This window comes from Apodemus sylvaticus, chromosome 6 (assembly GCF_947179515.1).
Source record: "Apodemus sylvaticus chromosome 6, mApoSyl1.1, whole genome shotgun sequence".
NCBI lineage: Eukaryota > Metazoa > Chordata > Mammalia > Rodentia > Muridae > Apodemus > Apodemus sylvaticus.
In genome coordinates, this window is record NC_067477.1 from 71,082,381 (window position 1) to 71,103,293 (window position 20,913).

The 20,913-nt window shown below is 39.5% G+C and overlaps 1 protein-coding gene across 1 annotated transcript in view; it reads left to right on the plus strand.

Moving 5' to 3' along the window:
- Positions 1-20,913, plus strand: part of Hectd1 (HECT domain E3 ubiquitin protein ligase 1) — a 92,582-nt gene that overhangs the window by 66,943 nt on the left and 4,726 nt on the right. The window contains exons 27-38 of the mRNA XM_052185887.1: positions 4,895-5,028; positions 6,135-6,257; positions 8,089-8,245; positions 9,883-10,105; positions 11,779-11,833; positions 13,771-13,953; positions 14,353-14,560; positions 14,648-14,733; positions 14,908-15,035; positions 16,850-17,051; positions 18,482-18,619; positions 19,644-20,251. Coding sequence (XP_052041847.1) covers positions 4,895-5,028; positions 6,135-6,257; positions 8,089-8,245; positions 9,883-10,105; positions 11,779-11,833; positions 13,771-13,953; positions 14,353-14,560; positions 14,648-14,733; positions 14,908-15,035; positions 16,850-17,051; positions 18,482-18,619; positions 19,644-20,251 — 2,245 coding nt within the window. The remainder of the gene's footprint in view (positions 1-4,894; positions 5,029-6,134; positions 6,258-8,088; positions 8,246-9,882; positions 10,106-11,778; positions 11,834-13,770; positions 13,954-14,352; positions 14,561-14,647; positions 14,734-14,907; positions 15,036-16,849; positions 17,052-18,481; positions 18,620-19,643; positions 20,252-20,913) is intronic.

Here is a 20,913-nt window from a genome sequence, read left to right on the forward strand (position 1 = left end):
TAGTTAGAGAATTTGTCAGTGACTTACAGCCTGTAGTCCAACTCCCCAACAATGGTCAGCAGCAGCTGTGGATGGAAGTTCAAGGATCTAGCAGTTGCTCAGTCCCACAAGGCAAGCAGGCAAGGAAGAGTGAGTAAATCTTCCTTCTTCCAATGTCCTTATATAGATTTCCAACAGAGGGTGTAGCCCAGATTAAAGGGTGTAGGTCTCCAGCAGAGGGTGTGGCCCAGAATAAAGGCAGTAGGTTTCTAGCAGAGGTGTGGCCTAGATTAAAGGTGTGTGCCTCCATGCCTTTAATCCCAGATGATCTTCAACTCAGATCTCCCTGTCTTAATCTTCTGGAATGCATAGCCACTATGCTTCAAGATCTCCATGCCAAGATCCAGGTCAGAAATTTATATCTCTGAGCCTCCAGATTAGGATCATAGGTGAGCCTTCCAATTCTAGACTGTAGTTCATTCCAGATGTAGTCAAGTTGACAACCAGGAATAGCCACTACAATGTCTAAGAATATTAATATGTTATCTTCAGTTCCTGCTTGTCAATTATGAAGTTTTAATAACCATAATAACAAAATATTTGATACCTGTCAGTAAAACAAGAATGACAGAAGAGTAATTTTAATATATAATTTTAAGATGTTTTGGAAATAATTATGGCTGAATTTTGTTGGTTTGAGGCAAGGTTTGGCTGTGTATCCTTGGTTAGCTTGAACTTACTATGTAGACAAAGCTGGTTAACCTTGAACTTAGGACAGAGGTGATCCTGATGTGATGGAATTATAGGCATTTCCCTGTTGCTTGGTTAACATGTGACTTTTTCAATGTTATTAAAGTTTGCTTAGAAAGTTCTGAAGTTTTATCTTCAGTATAGTAGTCAGAGACAAAAACTATTTGATTCTCTTAAATGTGTTTTTAGAAGGGACTGGAGAGATGGCTCAGCAGTTACTAGCATTTGCTGCTATTTCAAAGGTCCTGAGTACAGTTCCCAAGCATAGGTATCACAGCTCACTGCTGCCATCTGGGACTCCAGGGAAACACCTGCCCTCTGCTGCTGGCTTGTGCTGGCACTGGGCATGCGTGTGGCACACATGCATTTATGCAGGCTGAACACAAATACACATTTAAAAAATATTTTTAAAAATGAGTTAAATAGGTAGCTTGTTTAGCATATTAGAAATAAATATTAAGAAATGTAGATGAGGTGCATGCCTACGTGTATGTTGTTGTTTTGTTTTGTTTTACGGTAAAGGAAAGTATATCCTTTAGCTCTTTCTTTTACTCAGTACATTTGAAAATATATCCCATTTCTTGATATGTTTGTACAACATTTGGAATTACTGCCATATATTCCACTATGGGCTCATCGTGATAAGTTATATACTTTGTAGAATAGTTACAACCTTTTCTTTCCCATAAGCATGAATAGTCAACCTAGGATTGTACTGCTGTGGATCGCCTCAGGTTTAGTTCTTTAAAGTAATTACTTCCAAAACAGTTGTCTTCCTGTCAAGATGAGGTAAAATATTTTTTACCACATAGCCTTGATCATGCTTATTGTCTCTCCTTTGGCTATACTAGAAACGAAACCCCAGGACTCACAGGCTGGGAGAGCGCTCTGTCCTTGAACTATATCTTCAGACCTCTGTTCTCTTAAAAAAGTAATTTTGATACTTTCAAAGATAAGAGCTTATGTAAAGATATATTTTAATTACTATTATTTTTTGTTTGTTTTTGGTTTTTTTTTTTTTTTTTTTGGATTTGGTTTTTTTTCCGAGACAGGGTTTCTCTGTGTAGCCCTGGCTGTCCTGGAACTCACTCTGTAGACCAGGCTGGCCTCAAACTCAGAAATCCACCTGCCTCTGCCTCCCAGAGTGCTGGGATTACAGGCATGCGCCACCAACGCCCGGCTTTTTAATTACTTTTTAATGCATACTTTTAAATGGTTTTCTTTTTTTTCTCTATAATATGGTCTCTTCTAAGCCAAAAATTTAATATGTGTTACGATTGTATAAAGTCTTATTTTTCAGTGTTTGTGTTTCATTTATTGAATGTGCAAAATTTGGTTGGTGATTATTACATTAAAGTCTTATAAAAAAGTAAGTTATCATGGACATCCTCTGCCCCTTTCTAGTCACCTAATACAGTGATTTTAAGCATTAACATTTATTTTTAGGGCTGGAGAGATGGCTCAGTGGTCCTGACTGCTCTTCCAAAGGTCCTGAGTTCAAATCCCAGCAACCACATGGTGACTCACAACCATCTCTGTAACTACAGTGTACTCTAAAATACATAAATAAAATAAGCTGAGCGGTGGTGGCGCACGCCTGTAATCCCAGTACTCTGGGAAGCAGAAGCAGATGGATTTCTGAGTTCGAGACCAGCCTGGTCTACAGAGTGAGTTCCAGGACAGCCAGGGCTACACAGAGAAACCCTGTCTCATAAAAACCAAATCCAAAAAACCAATACATACATACATACATACATACATACATAAAATCTTTAGAAAAAATATTTATTTTTAATTGTGTGTATGCATGTGAGCATACACATATGAATACGGGTATTCTTGGAATCCAGAACAGATGTCAGATCCCTAGCACTGCTCATGGCCTTTGCAAAAGCAAGTGCTCTCAACTGTTGAGGCGTCTCTCCAGCTCTTCACTTTAGCTCTGGACCGCTGTGTTCTGAAATAGGGCTGTGAGATACCACGTGAAAAGAGTAAGATGCTCAGGCTTGTGGCTGACTCAGAGTGTTAGGTGATGAAGTTACTCTTCTCGTGCTAACACTAACAGACCATTAATGACTGCTAGTGTGAAGGATGAGAGTAACCTACGTCTCTATAAAGCTTTAATTAGGTTAAAGTTAATGCAGTGTAAACTTTCTATTTTGTGAGACATAGTCGGTTTTGTGGCAGATTCAGATATTTGAAATTTGGAGCATTTCTGGTTTGTTTCTTTGTTCAGGATTGAATTTCTCTGTATAATTCAACCTAGCCTTGCATATTTGATCTTCCTGCTAACAGAGTCCCAAGAGCTAAGGTTATAGGTGTGTACCACCATTGGCTCTCAGAGCTTTTATTGTTCTTGTATACTAATAACAAAAGGAATGTGGGGGAAATGACTTAAGTGAATTGTAACATATCAGAAAATTTTACTGTAGAACGCTAAGAGTATACACATTAAACCCTGAACCAAAGGTGTAATGGGTTTATATTGTGTACAGCCATATTATGTTCATGAAGGCTATTGTAAACTGTAGGATAGCTCCTCACATATGCTTATGGTGTATTTCACTAAACTTAAGATACCATTGATTGTAAAACATGCCACTAATGCTAACATTGTTGCCAGTCATGCTGGAGTTTACCAGTAATTGTAGAACACATACTGACTTCACAATATTAAAATATGTTTACCTTGAAACTAATTAAGTAGAATATCATGACTCTTCTACTACATTTTGATTAAAAGACTTTTTGTTCAAAGGTCTATAAATGCAAGTTGCTAAATAATTATAGATAATTTGATGTTCTTTATCAAAATGTATTTTCACCTTTAGTTCTAGTATTGAGTTTGTATTCCCCTTATACAGCTAGTGAAAATTTTTCTTATTTAATCTCATTATTCTGTTGGGTTTTTTTTCCGTTTCATGAAGAACAGCTTGTTAGTGTGTTTATGTTGGACAATATAAACTTGGCCTATTAGTATATGATGTGTGCATGTAGAGATCAGGGACAACCTCCGTGAGACAAATCTTTCCTTTTCTGGGGGTTGAACTCAGGGTGTGAGGCTTGGGTGGCAAGCATTGTTGACCCATTGGACCTTCTTGATGGTCCTTGCGTTGTTTTTTATTATATTTAAAGATTTATTTGTTTTATGTATATGAGTACACTGTACACTACCATTCTCTTCAGACACACCAGAAGGGTGTTGAATCCCACTGGGGATGGCTGTGAGCCACCATGTGGTTGCTGGGAATTGAACTCAGGATCTCTGGAAGGGTAGTCATTACTCTTAACTGCTGAGCCATCTCTCCAGCCCTCTTTGTTATCTATCTATTTTAAAAGGAATCTTACTGTATATTTCAGGCTGGCTTTGAACTCATGATTTTCCTGCTTCAGCCTACTGAATGCTTATATTACAGGTATGCACCATCACTGTAGCATGACCTGGTCTTCATTGGGGGAGATATCCTAAGAAAGAAGATAAGAAATGATTCAAGATTATTGAACTTGGTTATGCATTCAGTTACATGGATAATGTAAAAGATACTATATACTTATTCCATAATAAATACTTGTTATTCTTAAGTAGTCATTATCATTAAATAACTTGCCATGTCTAAGTTTAATTCTTTTTGATTGGCTTTAATTCTGTATGTCTTCATAAGGTCTTTTATCAAAGCTAGTGTTTATAGATATTAGTTTATTTATTTATTTATTGAATCCTCTGTCTTTTGTAAGTTTCTTGGAGCTTTGGACATTCTGGCTTTGTTTTCAGTGGTATATATGTGATGGAACAGTTCTTGGCACATAGTATATGCTCAGTAGGTGTCTGTGGGTAAAATAAATGACTCCAAATTGTACTTATAATATGGAGAGAATGAAGGTGGGATTGTTTTGTTTTGTTTTAATGTCATCTACGTGGTTACCCTTTCATAGATTTTGTTGACTGAAATATACTTTGAGATCATCCTTTTTTTTCCGTCATGCTTGTGATTAGTCTCAGCTGTTATTCTGTTATGTGTGTTGATAGGATAATGATGGCATCACTGACTGTCATTTATGCTCGAGTCTTTCGAATTTACTTTTGGTTTGCATAACCCGTCTCGAAGATACCTTGCTGTCGCTTACTAATTGTATTCTCAGTGAGGCTGTCGGTGTTCCCACCTAGATTTCCTTGATAGCTGCCGTGCCAGCACTCTCCTGGCTGAGCTAGACGACGATGAGGACCTGCCTGAGCCTGACGAGGAGGATGACGAGAATGAAGATGACAATCAGGAGGACCAGGAATACGAGGAGGTCATGGTAGAGAGAATCTTCCATTCCCTTCACTACTGTAGGATATTGAAAGCCAGGCATGGTGGTACTCTCTAGTAATCCCAGCAGTTGGGAAGTAGAGGCAGGGAGATTAAAAATTCAAGGTTATCCTCAGTACCTGGGGAGTTGAGGCTAGTCTGGGCTGCATCAAAAGTTGTCTCAAAAATAAAATAGATGGGATAAAATATTATTAAAAGCCAAAGGATTTTAGTCAGTGCAATGAAGAGCTTTAAAAAATGCTTTTTGATTGTGTATCATTTAATGTTGTGTGCCTGGGGCACATAAGACTCATCAGTGCATAAAAGCAGTTGCCACTGTGCCTGATGACTTGAGTTCAATAATCACGGGAACTTGAGGAGTCAACAGAGAGACTGCATTGTTGCAAATGGTCCTCTGATACCCATTTATAGACCAGGTACATACACACACACATACACACACACACACACACACACACACACACACACACACACACGTACACACATGCACGCACGCACAAAATAAATAGTATATATTTTAAAAATTTAGATGACACATGCCTATAGTCCTAGCACTTCTGCTTGAAGCAGGAAGATTACAAATTTGAGGGCAGCCTAGGATTCATGGTAAACTCCAGGCCAGACTGGGTTATAGAATAAATTTGGTCTCAGAATAACGTTTGTACTAAAAGGACTAGAGGTGTAACTCAGTGGTGGAGTACTTATTTGGCAGATACAAGGCTCTGGGCTCAATCTCCACTATAGTGAAGAAAGGAAAAAAAAACCCTAAGTATATTTTTTATGGGGAAAGTTAATATTTAACACATAACAAATTAAGAACTCTCAACCCCGCTCTTTGTTGAAGATGCTGATGAAGAGAACTTTTGTTGTTTTTATGTTCTTTTCTTCTAGATAGGGCTTCTCTGTGTAGCCCTGACTATCCTGGAACCCTGAGCTCCTCCTGCCTCTGCCTTCTGAGTGCTGGGACTAAAAGCATGTGCCACCACTGCCTGGCTAAAAGAGATTTTTAAGTAACAATTTTTGGGAAGCTAGACTGATTGAAGAGTGTGGATCAAATAATTAAACATATGTTTCTTGGTGTTTTTTTACTCTCAGATTCTGAGACGTCCGTCCCTGCAACGTCGAGCTGGCTCCCGCTCTGATGTAACACACCACACTGTCACCTCACAGCTACCGCAGGTCCCTTCTGGAGCAGGGAGCCGGCCTATCGGGGAACAGGTGATACCCTGTATATCCAGCCTATCATATATGTGATATATACATTCACAGGAAAGCATCAACCAAAATGCCTACAATTGTGTGCCACAAGGTGGGGGATGGGCTGTCAGTTCCAGAAGCCAGCTTCCCCTGATGCTTAGGTTTTATATTTTACAGAAGAGCCAGGATTGCTCTGCTATAATGCAAGCATGAGTTTCTTCATCTTGGCCTTTGAGTAAACATAAGCATGTATTCAAGCAGCTGAGGTCCATACTAGTTGTAGTAATTCTGGCATTTCTCTTAGAAGTAGTAGTAGTCTTTTTTCTTTCTTTCTTTAAAATTTTTTTTCCCGATTAAGAAATCTCTTCCCTATACTTTTATTCTTTAAAGAAGGCCCCCAACTGTGTATGCATGTATATCAGAGGAGATAACTTGAAGTCTTGGAGTTGCTTTTCTCTTTGTACTGTGTAGGTCCAAAGGTAACAAATTTTGGTCACTGGATTTCGTGGCGAGCGCCCTTCCGTTTTGAGTCATCTTGTCAGCCCTATAGTAGTAACCTTATTAGCAAACACTGACCACTGAGGAATAGGCGTGGCTGTTATCCATTACATAAATTACCTTGTTCTTTCTGACGGCCCTATACATGCTGTATTCACTGTGTTTATCAGAAGAACTATCTCTGGAAGTCATCCGTAGTAGCTTGGGGTTCAGGGTGCAAAAGTAGACATTCTAACACCATAGGTATATGGTGTCACTTTATTGAAAAAATTATTTCAGCTGCAGAGATGGCTCAGAGGTTAAGAACACTAATTGCTCTTCCAGAGGTTCTGAGTTCAATTCCCAGCAACCTCATGATGGCTCACAACCATCTGTAATGGGATCTGATGCCCTCTTCTGGTGTGTCTGAAGACAGCAACAGTGTGCTCACATACATGAAATAAATAAATAAATCTTTAAAAAGAAAAAAAGATTTATTTCAGTCAAGTGTTTAAACTGAGAGGCATATGCATGCATGTATATCATTGATTTTAACAGCCAACACTTCATCTACTTGTCATATAGAAATTTAAGGCACCTCACAAGTGACTCATCTATTTTGTGTGAATAGTTAAGAATGAAATTAAATTGACATTAAGAAAAATCTTATTTTAAAATGATAGGCTCAGCTGGATGGTGGTGGTGCACACCTGTAATCCCAGCACTTGGGAGGCAGAGGCAGGCAAATTTCTGAGTTCGAGGCCAGCCTGGTCTACAGAGTGAGTTCAGGACAGCCAGGGCTACACAGAGAAACCCTGTCTCGAAAAACAAAACAAAACAAAAAAATGATAGGCCCATAGGAAATTGGGAAAGTGCTACAAAAGATTGCATGTGCCTTTTGGCCAGTTTTCTTTCCCCCGTGGTTAACGCTATACTACCAAATTGTAATATCAATGCTAGGAAATAGGGGTTGAATATGGTATGGATTTCTTTAACCACCAAACAGTATACATTTGATAAACATGCATTTTTACACGTTTGTATTGGCTTATTTTATGCTTTAGCAATCAGTTCAAGTAAAGGAAGTACAGTCCCTATAGAGAACTAAAGGACAGTAAGTTGGCTCAGTGGATTAAGGCTTTTGCCACCAAGCCTGACAAACCCAAATTTGATCTCTGAGGTGCACAAGTTTGAAGGAGAGAACCCACTCCTACAAGTTGTCCTTTGACTTCCACATAGACATAAAAGTAGACATATAGCGAAGTGTAATTTAGGAGGTAAGGAATCACTGAACACGCAGCTACTGTGTTTGGTAGATGGCTAGTCAGTTTAGAAGAATTCTTTCAGCTATAACTCTGGATTCTTTCTGTGCTAGGAAGAAGAGGAGTATGAAACCAAGGGAGGGCGCCGGAGGACCTGGGACGATGACTATGTGCTAAAGCGGCAGTTTTCCGCCCTTGTCCCTGCTTTTGATCCTAGACCCGGTCGTACAAATGTCCAACAGACAACTGACCTAGAAATTCCTCCCCCAGGTGCAGTATACTTAAGTGTTGTGTACTAGCTTTAATTGATAATAAATGAGATGGTTACATACAGTTTGAAAACTAAAGGCTCAGCGGGCAGTGGTGGCGCACACCTGTAATCAAGTTGTACAGATTTAGAGCCAGTGAAAGGGTTCAGTGAGTAAAGGAACTTACTGCTAAGTCTGACAGACTGGGTTCACTGGACTCCACATGGTGGAAGAGAGCTAAAAAACTGTTCCACGCTTTCCACGTGTGCTCTGTGGCATCCCTACCCCAAGTAAAACTTCAAGCCTCAGAAACTATGAAATAATAAATTTGTGTTATAAGAGCATCCATTTTGTGGTAAGAATGAATCTTACTTCTCATTTAAAAGATTAAATGAAGTAAGACATTTAAGGTTGTTTATCATGGTACCTGATTGTGCTTCAATAAGTAAATGCCAAGTATTCTAATTCATGATCCTGAAAGAAGATTTGTCACTAAGTATGTTTTATTGATATAAAGATACCATGTATAATACAAATGCACATGTACTTTGTAATATAATATTTTATGTGAGGATAGATATAGCTTAAATAAAATGTTCTAAACTTGACACAAGAACAGTTAGTTAAGGAGTACACAGCTATTGGCTATCTGTATCCATCAGCTCTATCAATATTTTTCCTGTCTGGTGGATCTCTTGAGTTGAGTCCAGCATTGTCTACAGAGTGAGTTCTACATCCAGAGCTACATAGTAAGGCCCTGCCATGAAATCCACAGCAATAACAAAAAGTACAGTAGAATGCACTGCAATGAATATAAGCCATTTTAAGATTTGTGTGATATAAAGAAGAAAAATTATGAGTCAATAAAAAGATGAGTTTTCCCCTTCCAATCAATCTATTTATATTTGTGTTGATCTTAATTTATTCTTTTACTGTAAATAAAAGTTTGACAGATCATTGGCTCAGAGTAAATGATATTCCCTGAGTGTAAGGTCAGTGATAATTTTAGTTTATAATCTATAAAATTAAACAGTAACCGTCTTCATAGTTACCAAGAATTATATATATATATATATATATATATATATATATATATGTATGTATATATGTATCATATACATATATTCTGTTCTGTTATTCTGTTTCTAAGTAACCTAGCTGTAATAGGTCCCACTTTAAAGCAAAACAAAGCAGGCTGAAGAGATAGCACACCAGTTAAAACTAGCTCCATTTCAGAGGACCCTGACATGGCAGCTCACAGCCACATGGAGCTGCAGACCCTGGGTTTGATGCCCTCTTCTGGCCCCCGTAGGTACTATGTCAAATATGTGGTACACACACATATTCATGCAGGCAACATATTCCATATATTTAAAAAAAATTTTAATCCTTTAAAACAGTCAGGGATCATGTTATTCTAGTACTTGAGAGGCTCAGGTAAAAAAAGATTGTCATAAGTTCAAAGACCAGCCTGGAACATGCTGTATAATCCAGGCCATCCTGAACTCCATTCAGAAGACCTTTTCTCACAAACCAGGTGTAGTAAGTGAAGCCTTGAAGCCAGGGGAGTCTAAAGTGGACATAGATTAGTGAACGTATGCCTTGTCTCCTCGTGCAGTGTTCTTTGTGAGATTGTTTTCACATCTTTGACATCTTTAGGAACACCTCACTCAGAACTCCTGGAAGAGGTCGAATGTGCTCCATCACCTCGACTGGCTCTCACGTTGAAAGTCACTGGGCTTGGAACAACTCGGGAAGTTGAACTGCCGCTTACCAATTTCAGATCAACCATCTTTTATTATGTACAGAAACTGCTTCAGCTGTCTTGTAATGGCAATGTGAAGTCAGATAAACTTAGGCGTATTTGGGAGCCCACGTACACGTAAGAGATTTTAACTTAATATTTAAGCACACTGTTATTTTCTATGAGCCAAGGAACAGTGAGTCTTTGGACTTTGGATTACAGGAACATAAAAGATGTGCTTTTTGTTTGTGGCTTTGCAAGAACCAATGAGGTTGTTTCTGACTCCAGATGCAGAGTGGCTAAACTTTAGAGCTAGAAGAAACTTTAGAAATAGTCCATACTAATCTAGGCTCAGGCTTGAAAAGAATGTCAATTGGATTTTTATAATTGAATGTTACAGAAGCACTAAGTATACTTTATTCGTTCTTTTAATATGCGAGTTAAACTACCCCTTTATTCATTCTGCAAATTATTTTCAGTGACATGACAGATTTAATGTGCTTACAGTCAAATCTCTACTCAAGCTATACCCCCAAAGATTGAACATTTTTGTTTCTCAGTTCCAAAATCTATAAAATGAAGCATTATTGTGAGGAATTAATGAATTAACACATATAAAGTGTTACAGCTATTGTTTCTTGGGTACAGTTAAATGCTTAGTATTATGAGTAAGTAATTAGTATTTTAAACAAACATTGATATTTAATTTCACATTTTAATTTGGTTTACGGTGTTCTTTTGATAGTCATAATCCTGGATGATATCTGATAATAGTAGAGCTTTGAGATAATACAATGACTTTTATTACCTCAGACACTGAAAATTTATTTCACTGTCTTAGAAAATAAGCCCTTCTCATCAGTTATCCTAGCCTTTCTAGTCACAGGAAAAATGTTTTACATCATTTTATTTATGTAACAATAAAGGAAGCCAAAACAGTATAGAGAGCATTTAGCCCTCTAGATTTGGGGATGTTGAAAACAGACATTGGCTGAAGTGCTTGATGCGTGGCTTGAAGTGCCTGGGCGTCCCAGCCCTATCCCAAGGGTGAGAGTTGGAGAGGAGAGAGGGGACTCTTAGCCTCTGAGTCCCACATGCTTTCTGTGGTACATGTGCATTTACTGGGTGCGTGTGTGTGCTACATGCACACATGTGTGCCCACACATGCACACATGTGTGCCCACACATGCACACATGTGTGCCCACACATGCACACATGTGTGCCCACACATGCATATACACCACACAGACAATGGTGAATTTTAAAAATTAAATTTAAAACTCTAGAATTGATATATATTTTCATTGGTGTGTGTGTGTGTGTGTGTGTGTGTGTGTGTTTTAAGGTGGAGTTTTATAGAGCCCAAATTGGCCTTAAACTTCCTATGTAGCAAAGGGTAACTTTGAACTTAACGATCCTCTTGCCTCTGCTCCTGAGTTCTGGGTCTGTGACACCACGTCTGGTGATGTATGCTTTCTTTGGATAGTTTGTCTTAAAATTTCTATTTGAGCTAAACAAAGTGTCATATCGCTATAATCCCAGAATTTGAGAGGTGGAGGCAGAATCATAGTTACAAGAATCAATTTTGAGTCCAGCCTAGGCTACACAGCAAAGGTTGTTACAAAGAGTAAGGGTTGGAGATAGCTCAATGGTAAAATACTTGCTAGCAATTTCTTGAGTTTAATGTTTAATGTTAGTGTATATCTAATGAATCACCTTATTAACATTTATTTTTGATAGATTACAGCTTTATTGGAAATAACTAAATCATTTGATTTATGAATTAATTGAATAATGTCTTCATGTTTAGAATCATGTATAGAGAAATGAAGGATTCTGATAAAGAAAAAGAAAATGGGAAAATGGTAAGTTATTATTAGAAAGTGGGTTCTATTTTTAGTTACTTAGTGAAAAAAGTAAAAGCTTATCTCAGCCACTGTGCTCTTGCTGTAAAGCAACCGTGACCAAGGAAGGCACCTCTTACAAAAAGCATTTAAGAGGGGCTCACTCACACTTTCAGACACTTAGTCTATTTTCATTATGGTGAGGAACAAGACATCTAATAGGAGTGGTGCTGGATGCAGGAGCTGAGAGCTACATCCTGTTCTGTAGGCAACAGGGAGAGAGGAGAGACTGAGCCTAGCATGGGCTTTTGAAACCTCAAAGCCTACTCCCAGAGACACTTCATCTGATAAAACCACACCTCCTAATTCCATGAAAAGATTCCATTCCCTGGTAGGACTAAGTATTCAACTATAAGAGCCATCTTAGTTGAACCAACACATTCCACTTCCCAGATCCCATAGCTTTTTTAAATATAATACAAAACTGCATTCAGTCCCACTTCAAAAGTCCCCATGGTCTACTAAAAGTCTCCACACTGTTTAAAAGTCCAAAGTTGAGAGTCTCTGAGACTTGTGGCAATCTTTTAACTGTAACCCTTTGTAAAGTCAAGATGCAGAGCGTCTAACATGCAGTGGCACAGAATGTATATCACTATTTCCAAAGGAAGGAAAGCGAGCATAGTGAGGACATTCTGGACCACAACACTGCTGAAAACCAGTTGGGCAGACTTCAGATTCTATGTTTCTATGTCTGAAGTCAAAGTGGTCTTCAGAGCTCCAGTTCCTTTCACTTTGTTAGCTGCAACACATTTCTTTCTGTTGGACTGGTTACATACCCGGTCTGCCGCTTCCTTGGCAGATGTCCCACAGCTCTGGCATCTCCAGGATCTTGAGGCCTCCAAGGCAAGCCAGGCTTCATCTTCCCAGCTTCATTCAGTGTCTTCTCTGGATCTCCATGCAGGGATACTGTGACACACACCTGGCCTCAAGGCTTTCCTTGTTAGTCAGTGAGGGAGACCCTCAACTCCTTTCTTGCATCCTTGATTCTAAAACCATATACCTGAAGTTGCTGAGTTCTGATCCTTGATGGGCAGGAATTTGGTCCCCTGATCCAATTGCATTTGCATTAGCTTTCCACTAATTATTCTCCTCAATACTTCAGCTTCTGGTTCCTTTTCATAGGTTGGAAACTTAGTAGGGTGGAGTTTGCCCTTGGTCACCACTTCCTTTATTCTGTTTAGCATTGGGCATTTCTTTAAATGTCGTATTTCCTTGAGCACTGGATTTAGCCCTGTTACACTTCCTGGTGCTCCTATTCTCAAATGGTACATTTTGTATTTCTCTTTGGCGAGCTTATTTCTTTTCATTCTAGATATGCATTCGAGTGATTACTAAGATTTATAGGACAGAGTCAATGCTAGATTGTCTTGAAATCTTCTCTGGCAAGGCATTAATCTAAAACTTTAATTTTGCCTCGGGCAGATTTTTAGAAGAAGGGAAAAGGGCAGATACTTTAGTCAAAATATCACAAGAACAGTCTCTACTCCACTTATATCTTCCTCGAGGAAACTTCTTGAGCTAAGAGAATGGAGTGACTGGGTGGAGGGAGGGAGGGGAGAGAGAGGAGAGAAAATGGGAATGAATATATGGTCTGGCATAGGCTTTTGAAACCTCAAAGCCCACCCCAGTGACACACTTCTTCTGACAAGGCCACGCCTCCTAATCCTTCTAATCCTACCACAGAATTCCACTTCTCAGTGACTAAGGATTTAAATATATGAACCTGTAGGGGCCATCTTACTCAAACCAACACAAAGACAGTTGAAGAGGGAGGGAACTAACACTGACTTATTGAAGCTAGATTAAGTGCATGATCTTAAAGCTAGTCATGAAATGCATGTGAAACGTCATAGACCTTATCACCGGGAAAGGCCAACATTTGGTTTTTCCTGTTGTAGGGTTGCTGGTCTATAGAGCATGTGGAACAGTACCTTGGCACTGATGAATTACCAAAGAATGACTTGATAACCTACCTGCAGAAGAATGCAGACGCCGCTTTCCTGCGCCACTGGAAATTAACTGGCACTAATAAAAGTATTAGGAAAAACAGGAATTGTTCTCAGCTTATAGCCGCATATAAGGTATATATTGCATTAAAGCATTAGTTTGAGTGGAATGGCTTTGAGCTTTGTTTTAATTTGAATACTGAGGGGCTAGGCTCCAGCCCAGTGAGAGAGTGCTTGCGCTGCGTGGGTGGCCCGTGGGTCTCATCCTCCCCACCCCCACTCCCAGCACCAACAGGAAAGACAGAAGAAAAGAAAAACAATTACAGAGTTAAAGTTATAAATGCTGCCTGTGGCCTTGGATCTGAGCAAACCAAAGCTTGTCTAGATTTGGCAGTGTGAATGGTTTTGAATAAAACTTTGTCTTGTGTGATCATGTTTATTTTTTAAAAAATCAACAATCATATTAATACTAAGAATAATAAATGTTTTTATTGAAAAGAGATTAATTGCTAATTTTGTTAATTGCTTGTTCAGGATTTTTGTGAGCATGGAACAAAGTCTGGATTAAGCCAGGGGGCTATTTCTAGTCTTCAAAGCAGTGATATTCTTAATTTGACAAAAGAGCAGCCTCAGGCTAAAGCGGGCAATGGACAGAACCCCTGTGGAGTAGAGGATGTCCTTCAGCTTCTGCGCATTCTGTATATAGTTGCCAGTGATCCTTATTCAAGAATATCCCAAGAAGGTCTGTAAGGAACCATCTTTTATTTCTATATCAGATAGGAAATAAGTAATTTTTAATTTTTACTGATTATGTTAATTAATTTTGCAGATGGTGATGAGCAACCTCAGTTTACTTTTCCACCTGATGAATTTACTAGTAAAAAAATCACCACAAAAATTTTGCAGCAGATTGAGGTAATATAGTTGCATGCGGACCTTTGGTGTACTTTCCTTGTCTGCCTTTTTCTCTTCTGACTCTTGATTATCTCCTCACTCTTTCTTTAGCAGTAGAGCTCACATAGTCTTTGTGTTCACTATAAATGACATTTAATTCCTCTTAGCAGTAATGTGTCTCTTGTTAATTCGCAGGAACCATTGGCACTAGCCAGTGGGGCTCTGCCCGACTGGTGTGAACAGTTAACCAGCAAGTGTCCTTTCCTGATCCCATTCGAGACTAGGCAGCTCTATTTCACCTGTACGGCATTTGGGGCATCCAGGTAGGAAATGAAACTTTTATGTTTATAGAATAAAGATGTTTTTCATTATAGAAGTTCAAAATATGCAAATATACTATACTAAATATGCTAAAACTGATGGAGGGAATATATTGTCTTTAGTTTTTGTGAAGCATTTTTTGTCAACACCTAAAAGTTTCCCATTTTCAGTTGAACACATGCTCTGCTGGTACAGTGTGGATTGTGGCACCCATTTTTATTTCCTAACGCTCCAGTTTCTTTGTAACTTACATAGATTATTAATTATTAGAATTCTCAGCCACATAAAACAGAATGCTTTGATTTTTACTTAGTGCTAGAGTCTAGCCAGGCCTAGTAAATGCCGGCTGGGTGGTTCTCAGTCCTTGAGTGGTAGCCTCTCTTTGCAGATACTGTGGGTCTAACTAACCACTGTTTTCTTCCCACTGCCACTCTTCCAGGTATAGTGAATGTATTGATTCATCTTGTTCTGTCTTCCTCCTCTAGACCACAGTTTCACAAGGGTGGGGGTTCTTTTGTTATCTGTTGCAGTTGAAGTTCCTGAAACAGTGTGTATTATAGATGTTAGATATATTGTGGAATGATTTTATGTCTCACCTATGCTGGCAAAGTTGGTATAAAATCATAAATGTGATTGTATCTCTATTCTTACTGTTATAATTTTCTACTATTTAATAACATTCAAAAACATTTATAAAAAATTTATCTATGGGCCTATTGTGATTGCTTTTGATTTCTAGAAAGTAAAGTAAGTAAGGAAACTGGTTCTTTTTTTTGTTTTTCAAGACAGGGTTTCTCTGTATAGTCCTGGCTGTCCTGGAACTCACTCTGTAGACCAGATTGGTCTTGAACTTAGAAATCCACCTGCCTCTGCCTCCCGAGTGCTGGGATTAAAGGCGTGCGCCACCACCGCCCAGCTAAGGAAACTGATTCTTAGGCCCCTTAGTTGTCTGCTAATCACTGCATGTCTGTGCACATGCGCTGTCCTGTACTTATGTGTACATGCGCCTTCTCTGACTTTCACACACTCAGTTAATAAAATTAAATTAAAAGAAAGTGCTATTTTAGTAAATAAGATGCTTGTCACCAAACCTGAGACTCTGAGTACAATCCCTGGAACCCATGTGGTTGAACCAGAGAACTGACTACTGAGAGTTGCCCTCTAATCTCCACATGCATGCTTGAACACACACACACACACACACATATACACACACACACACACACACACACCTTAAAAATAACTATCTTAATGGTGGTAGTTCAGTGCCTGTCACAGTAATGAAGATAGCGTAACCACTTCCTGGTTTCTCTAACACTGTTTTCATGTATTATATAGTGCTTGTAACAAGGACCTTTAATTTTATTTAATTCATACAGTAAAAAAGGAAAATATATAGCCAGTTCTTTCTGCATTTGTTTAAAGAAGATTATAAGAAAATGAATGTGTGTTTTTACTTAATAAATTGTTGCTTAAAAACTTAACTAGTGAGGCATTTTGGCTTACAGCTGTAATCCCATCACTCAGGGGTCTAAGGCACCAGGAGTGTTAGAGGCCAGCATGAGCCACACAGTTCTAGGCCATCCTGGGACATCGTCAGATACCATCTCAAGAAAACAAACAAAAACTAACTGACTGAACAGTCTTCAGATTCTAACAGCGCAGCATCCTGTATCTGTATCCCAGGACCTGGGTGATGTCTCAAAACAACATTTTTTTTAAAAAAATTGGAAGCCAACCAACCCTCCCCACATTTCCCTTTACTGCTAGTTTATAGTCCACTCAGCAGTGTAAGGACTTTGGCATTGTGTTTCAGAGCAATAGTATGGCTACAGAACCGACGGGAAGCCACGGTGGAGCGGACACGGGCCACGAGCAGTGTGAGGCGAGACGACCCTGGGGAGTTTAGAGTCGGCCGCCTTAAGCACGAAAGAGTGAAAGTTCCTCGTGGAGAGTCCCTGATGGAGTGGGCTGAGAATGTCATGCAAGTACACGCGGATCGGAAGTCAGTTCTTGAGGTAACGTCCCGTAAAGGGGGGGGGGCTCTGTTTCATTTTTATGGAAAAGGATGCATGGGAACCAGGTAATCTGTGTAAAAACCATGGCAGAAAACTGAGGAGAGGATTTCCTTGATCTTTGTAGAAGTTTTCTCTCTGGCAGAGTCTCCAAATGCTTACCCTCCTCCTCGATTGATATCGAAGCCTGGGTTGTGACTTACCTAAGTCAGGGTGAATTCTTTCTATCCAGCTAAATTTTACCTTTCTATTAAACTGAGCTGTTAGAAAATCTGTGGTTTTGGAGCAGATTGTTTGCAGTGTTACTTCACCTAAGTTGTGGTGCTAGGTGGAGCTGTCAGTACCGCAAGTATAGGGAAAGAATTTTTAAGGGGAAGACCACATGAGGACCCTGAAGGTCTACGCAAGCCAGCAAAGGCTGTTCTACTCTGCCAAGCTAGGTGATGAGGCAATGCCAAGCAATCTTCGGGTGTCTGTGTAGTCTGTTACAGAAGCAGAAAAAGCAGTGACTTACGTCATAACAAGCACTTGGTCAGTCTTACACTTTTGGGTGGGAGTCACTGAGTCAGGGTTCCTGGGAACTGATCTGGGAACTGATCCGGGGACTGGAGTCAGAGACAAACAGCTGCTGATTACCAGGATTGCCTGGTGTAAAATGGCGCTTCGTTAGCCTTTTCCTCAGATGTGATGTCTCTGGATGGACCGGGCTCCGACTTTTCCGTTACACACACGCTTTCTTTGCTTCTATTCTTCCATCACATTTTTTTCCTAGCTAAATACTTTTTAAACTTTTTTGTTTTGAGATATGCTATATTAAGTTTTTGAAATTTTTCTTATCATTTTTGTATCAGATAGAGCGTGTTCAGAAACTTTCAAGGTGATTACTTAAAGTCACATAACTTGAAGAGTTTAGGCTTTAGGTCACAAAAACCCAGGTGGAAAAAAACCTATCATCCTTTCCTCAAGCAAATAGCAGAACCACTTCATTTGAGATTTGATTTTCTCTGATGGAAAGATTTAATTATTCTGGTGAGTTGTGAGGTATCATCTCCAATGCTGTTATAAGAAGTAATTAGTGTTTGCACAGTACTCAGTGCAGTGCCTGATGGTCCAGTCATGGCAAACTCAGAATCGTACCTGTGCTGTCTATCATAGTCCACCTTGTTCTGAACAAGGAGATGCTACTGGGTCAGATGTGACGGAACTGGTCCACTTAAAAACAAGATGCAGCATACACCTTTAATCCAGCACTTGAGAGATTGAGTCAGGCAGATCTCTGAGCTCAAGGCCAGCCTGGTCTAAAGAGAGTTCCAGGACATCCAGGTCTATACAGAGAAACCCTGTCTTGAAATAAACGCACTAACAACAACAACAAAAAGCCTCGAAATGTTGCACTTCCATGACCCTTTCTTTATCATCCTTTTGTGTTTCAGGTTGAATTTCTAGGAGAAGAAGGAACTGGCTTGGGACCTACTTTAGAGTTTTATGCTCTTGTGGCAGCAGAATTCCAAAGGACTGACTTGGGGACTTGGCTTTGTGATGATAATTTTCCAGATGATGAATCTCGTCATGTGAGCTTGATTTCTTATCTCGTGTTTTGAGTTATGACTGCTTTCACAAAATGTTAAAATAGGCTATGCTTTTAGAACATGAGCCAGGTTTCCTGCCTATAAATGGTGGCTTGTTTTTTGTTTGTTTGTTTGGGGTTTTTTTTTTTTTTTTTGGTTTTTTTTTTTTTTAGTATATCTAGTTTATTTTACGTGCATGATTGTATTTTATGTATGTATGTATGTATGTAAATACACTACATTCATGCCTAATGCTGGCAGAGATCTGATGTGGGCATTGGATTACTTGAAGCGGGAGATATGGATGGTGTGACCACTATGTGGGTGCTGAGAACTGAACCCAGGTTCTCTGCAAGAGGAGCCTGTGCTTGTAACTGCAGGGCCAGCTCTCCAGTCCCATCCCTACCTCCAGTACTGATACTAGAAAGCCCCTTTTAAATTAAATTTTGTGTATGTGGGGGGGGGGGTGGCAAGTCAGAGGACAGCTTTCAGAAGTCGTTCTCTCCTAGTGTATGTAGATTCCTATTGGCCAGTGGTGAGTGCTTTACCAACCGAGTCATCTTGCCAGCCAGCTTTTTTTTTTTTATTTAAACATTTTTTATTCAATTTTAAACTTTTTGTTACATATGTGTGGACAAGTGCATGTATGTACCACTCATGCCATGCTGCATGTGAAAAGCAACGTGTGGGAAGCGTGTTCTCTGCTGCACGGGTCGCAGATGCTGAACTCGGGTGATTGATGGCTATTACCCAGCTAGACAGTTGGCAGCTAGTTATTGTTTTTGTGGGACAGGGTATTACTATTTTGCCCAGGCTGGCCTCTGTTTTTATTACTAAATAATCTTAGTGCCATTAAAAGTTCTAAAGGATTAAATTTGGTTGCCAAATTAATTAATATGCATGCATCTGCGGATGACTAAATTTGAAAAGATGTTTTGTTTGTGATTCTTTTTTATGGCAATGGAAGGTTTGGTTTCTATTTTATTTATTTAGGCATTTATTGATTTGTCATTTTCTCTTTGTAAAGGTTGATCTGGGAGGTGGGTTGAAGCCTCCTGGATACTATGTGCAGCGCTCATGTGGACTGTTCACAGCGCCGTTTCCACAGGACAGCGATGAGCTTGAACGAGTCACGAAGCTCTTCCATTTCCTTGGGATTTTCTTAGCCAAATGCATTCAGGACAATAGATTGGTGGACTTGCCTATCTCTAAGCCTTTCTTTAAGCTTATGTGCATGGGCGACATTAAAAGCAATATGAGCAAACTGATCTATGAGTCCCGAAGCGACAGAGACTTGCACTGTACTGAAAGTCAGTCTGAAGCTTCTACAGAAGAAGGTCATGACTCCCTCTCAGTAGGAAGCTTTGAAGAGGATTCAAAGTCAGAATTTATCCTTGATCCCCCTAAGCCCAAACCCCCAGCCTGGTTTAATGGAATTTTAACTTGGGAAGATTTTGAACTAGTAAATCCTCACAGAGCCAGATTTTTAAAAGAAATTAAAGACCTTGCTATTAAGAGGCGCCAGATTTTAGGCAATAAAAGTCTTTCTGAAGATGAGAAGAACACAAAGTTACAGGAACTCGTGCTCAAGAATCCATCAGGTTCTGGACCTCCACTTAGCATAGAGGACTTAGGGTAAGATTTTTGTATACATTCTTCAACCTAACAAATGGGAAAAGTTAAAGGTTTCCGTTCCTCTGTGGATCTGTAATCTGTCAGTAAAGTCTACAGCAGTGATATACTATAGAAAATGCTGTTGTCTGTTTGAACCTTTGATTTATTGTTATTATAATGATAGTACAGTGTCAGGTGTGTGTGGCAGTTGCCTAGTGTCCATAAAGCCCTGGGTTGGGCCTCCAACACTGCCTAGACCCTGGCACGGCGGCATGTGCCTACAATCCCCGTGCTGGGAAGGTATAGGCAGGAGAATCAGAAGTTCAAGGTTACCCTTGGCTATGTAGAAAGTTTGAGATCAGCCTGGGATACATAAGATATTGCTTAACAGGCAGTGGTGGCGCATACTTTTAATCCCAGCACTTGGGAGGCAGAGGCAGGCGAATTTCTTGAGTTTGAGGCCAGCCTGGTCTACAGAGTAAGTTCCAGGACAGCCAGGGCTACACAGAGAAACCCTGTCTCGAAAAATGGGGGGGAGGGGGAGACATTGCTTAAAAACAACAAAAACATTAATCATATTTTTGAAGGATTATCTGATTTTTCAAATATGATAAAATTGTGTGTTGTATACAAAAGTTCAAAGCCAATATTGCACAACTTTCAGTTAATATGCAGAACGTACC